This window comes from Ammodytes marinus (assembly GCF_949987685.1).
Source record: "Ammodytes marinus genome assembly, chromosome: 5".
Classification (NCBI taxonomy): domain Eukaryota; kingdom Metazoa; phylum Chordata; class Actinopteri; order Uranoscopiformes; family Ammodytidae; genus Ammodytes; species Ammodytes marinus.
Genome location: NC_137234.1, coordinates 3,595,818 through 3,599,677, shown reverse-complemented (window position 1 = coordinate 3,599,677; position 3,860 = coordinate 3,595,818). Strand labels below are relative to the sequence as shown.

Here is a 3,860-nt window from a genome sequence, read left to right as displayed (position 1 = left end):
CGCGCACACTCACTCACTCACTTACTCCCTCCCCCACAACATTTAAAAAATAAATAAAAACACACAAACACACTCACACACACACAGACGGGGGGGGGGGGGAGTGAGTGAGTGAGTGTGTGTGTGTGTGTGTGTGTGTGTGTGTGTGTTTATCTCTTACCTCCAGATAGGGTATGACCTTGCAGGAGAACTGTCCCAGCAGCCAGTTTTTGGTGAGCGCGTGGAACAGGACCAGCGGCAGACAGAAGAAAACGACGGTGAAGTCCCAGAGAGCCAGGTTCGCCAGCAGCGAGTTGGAGATGCTCCTCATGTAGTAGTTGTGACACACGATGCACATCACGGACACGTTGCCTAGGATACCCACGCTGAAGATGACGGCCGCGACTATCACGATGACGTAAGCGCCGTACGACTCGGCGGTTACCGGGTAGAACGGGTTCTTCACCTGGAACGGAATGTAGAATGTTGATTTAGAATGTTGATGTAGAATGTTAAAGGTGCAGTGTTTAATATGACATAATCAAGAAAGTTCTAAAAAGTTCTAGAGAGTTCTAGAATGCAACGCTCCCTGGGTAACCCCACCCCTTTTGAATAATAACAGAAGCTACAGTGGCCTTCAAGGACAAGAACAATTCTACATTTTAAACAATGCACCTGATGACATTCCAACAAACATGGATTCCTCCATAATATAAGACCTGCCTGCTCAATGTACAAAATGTAACATTAATATTTGTAATTCTCCGCTCAGGAGGATAATTCAGATTATTGGCAGAGGTGATTTTACACCAATGAGGACAGATAGATAGATAGATAGATAGATAGATAGATAGATAGATAGATAGATAGATAGATAGATAGATAGATAGATAGATAGATAGATAGATAGATAGATAGATAGATAGATAGATAGATAGATAGATAGATAGATAGATAGATAGATAGATAGATAGATAGATAGATAGATAGATGCTTACTACCATGCAGCTAACTCCCAAAATTACATAGTTAGACGGATTTAGTGGATTTGGGTTTACAGTAACAGGGGCTTAAACACGGGGGATTTCAGTGGGTCTGAAGTGTTTTTAAATCAGGTGGATTGTGTGACTTAGGACCCCCCCCCCTTCCACCCCCCAGTACTAAGATAGACACTGGACTATTTGGTTTGCTTAAAAGGTGCACCGAGCTTTTGTTAATTCTTTCGCCCCCTTTGGACAAAAGCAGTAGGCTATACTATCCCAGCTATAGTTCCAGGGTAAGGGACCCATGACAAAGGCATTAAGAAAAACTATATAACAATAGCATTCTTCTTTGCACTGATGGTCTCGTTTGCTGTTACATGTAATTTACGATCATCAGAGGAAAAAATTAGACTGTTTCAGAAATATTTAAAAGTTCCTCGTAGCTCCTTTAAGAGATGTCAGAGAGATTGAGTGTTATTGCCCGTTTTTTGTGTACCTGCTTCCGTCTGTTGCGCGTGTTAACCGGCACGAACGGCGTGGATTCTGGAATGTCTGGCGCGGTGTATTCCTCCTCATAGTCACTGGCGTTCAGACCGTCTTGCTCCTGCGCCAAGGCCGACGGTAGAGCTTCCAAATCGGCCTCCTGAAGTGGCCCGCTGCGCTTGCTCCTTCTCTCTTTCTCGGAGCTCCGTCTGTGTCGCCTGTCGCTGTTGTGTCTGGTTCTTTTAGGGCTGCAACCGCGTCCATGCTTGGTGTGTTTAAGCGGTTCTACAGGACTACTACATCCACTATTCAGCCCCTCACTGGTCTTGTTTACATCCGTGCGTAAGGCTTCGTATCTGGGTACGTGTGTGTGTTTGGGTACGGTCCTTTTACGCACAGCCAGACGGTGTTTCTCTGTCTGTATCAGTTTAGTGGCTGATTGGTGGTTAACAGTATCCAACCCCAACGACGACGAGACCTCCATACTTTTACCGTGCGTCCCTCCATTGTCTTGCCCAATGACAGTGCGCCATCTCCGGCTATGTGCAGCATTCCTAACAGCGGTGGTGGATTCATAATGAACACTCAAAGTGCTCTTTGTTTCTTCGGGCAAGTGGAGCTGACTCGCCACCACTACGGCCTCGCTACAACACAGCCACAAATACAGTAACTTCGATATGGGACGCAGCAGCAACATTGTGTGGTTGTTGTTTAGTATATCTTAACCCGTAAGATCAAACCGATGCCTTTCCTGAAGTGATGTTAAATCCATTTGCGACATCTGGTAAAAAGTTAAAAAAAATTAAAAATTTAAAAACTTCGAAAAACTCCACAAAAACCATCAGTTTTCCTTCATCTTTGCACGTAAACAGCGTTCATACAGTCTTTGGTCGTGTGTAAGGGGTGCACCTGTTAGGTTTGGGTGCGTCCCAGGGCAGCGATAGTCCGAAGGCATCACCGAAGAGACCAAAAAGTAGAGCGATAAAAACATTTAAATTAATAAAAATATAAGTCCTTAAACTTGTCTGAAAAAAAGTAAGTGTCCATTCAGATCCTCCACAGTTAGATAGGGTGGATGGTTGAATCACAGCGGGCGGAAAGTTCATCTCCGTCCCATGAAGTCTGTCTGAAGGGCCGAGGGGAGAAGAGAGGGGAAATGCGGCTGGTGGAGACGCCAAGCCCCGTCTATGGGAGGAGGAGGAGAGAGAGGGAGAGGGGGGCGTCTACTGTCACACACACACACACACACGCACACACACACACACACGCATAGACAGAGAGAGAGAGAGAGAGAGAGAGAGAGAGAGAGAGAGAGAGAGAGAGAGAGACACACACACACACACACACGCACACACAGACAGACAGACAGACAGACAGACAGAGAGAGAGAGAGAGAGACACACACACACACAGACAGACAGACAGACAGACAGACAGAGAGAGAGAGAGAGAGAGAGAGAGAGAGAGAGAGACACACACACAAACACACACACACACACTCTGATCTGTTAATGAACTGTGTTAATCTGGGGGGATAAACATGCACTGTATAAAAGAGATGTACAAATTAAAACTATCACCACTAGATTTTCGAGTTTTGAGGATTAAACCAAAATCCTTAAGTTTTAATAAATATAATTTATCATTTCTTGTGAATAAAACAATGTTGAATCAAACATTAAAGGCCTACTTCACCGGTTTGAATATGAAGGTGTATTGAATTCTGAGATCCTAAATATTACTGTGATGTCACAGTAAAAGACATCACAGTAATAGTTACAAAGTAAGTTTTTTTTAACCCTGTATTTCTCTTTCTGTGATGTCACGAGAAAGAGAAATATAGGGTTAAAAAAAAACACTCTTTCTGCCTTTTCTCAGGCTAGGATGAACCGATTTCAATTTTTTTTCGCACATTTATACTACATAGGATCTCAGAATTCAATACACCTTCATATTCAAACCGGTGAAGTAGGCCTTTAAACAGTGTTAAAACTGTCTGAAAAACTTTCCAAAATAAAATAAATTGTTAGCACAACTTTTACTATTTGGAAGTCTTAGTATGAAACACTCAAACTACGAGTAAGAAGTTACATTAATCAGTTACATTATTTACATAAATATGAATCACAAGTTATATATATATATTTCTTTAAATATATTTTTTGCCATTTTTATGCTTTATTGATAGTGTAGAGACAGAGTTGAAATGGGGCAGAGAGGGGAGTGACATGCAGAGAACGACCGCGGGCTGGAATCGAAACCGGGAACGCTGCTGGGCCGAGGTCCATGGGGGGGGACGTCCTACCAACTGAGCTAAGGGCGCCCCCAATTATAAGTTATCTTAACAGGATAATTGGCTGAAATGTAGACAGTTTTCATTCATACTTACCTGTTTAAGTTTTAGCCTAAAAACTA

General features: G+C 43.1%; 1 protein-coding gene across 1 annotated transcript in view; it reads right to left on the bottom strand.

Annotated features, from left to right (window-relative positions):
• The window catches only part of gpr37a (G protein-coupled receptor 37a), a gene marked incomplete at both ends in the record, with an annotated part of 11,721 nt that extends 9,792 nt beyond the window's left edge, over positions 1-1,929 (bottom strand). The window contains 2 exons of the mRNA XM_080028486.1: positions 161-445; positions 1,459-1,929. Coding sequence (XP_079884612.1) covers positions 161-445; positions 1,459-1,929 — 756 coding nt within the window. The remainder of the gene's footprint in view (positions 1-160; positions 446-1,458) is intronic.
• Between the last annotated feature and the right edge of the window lie 1,931 nt (positions 1,930-3,860).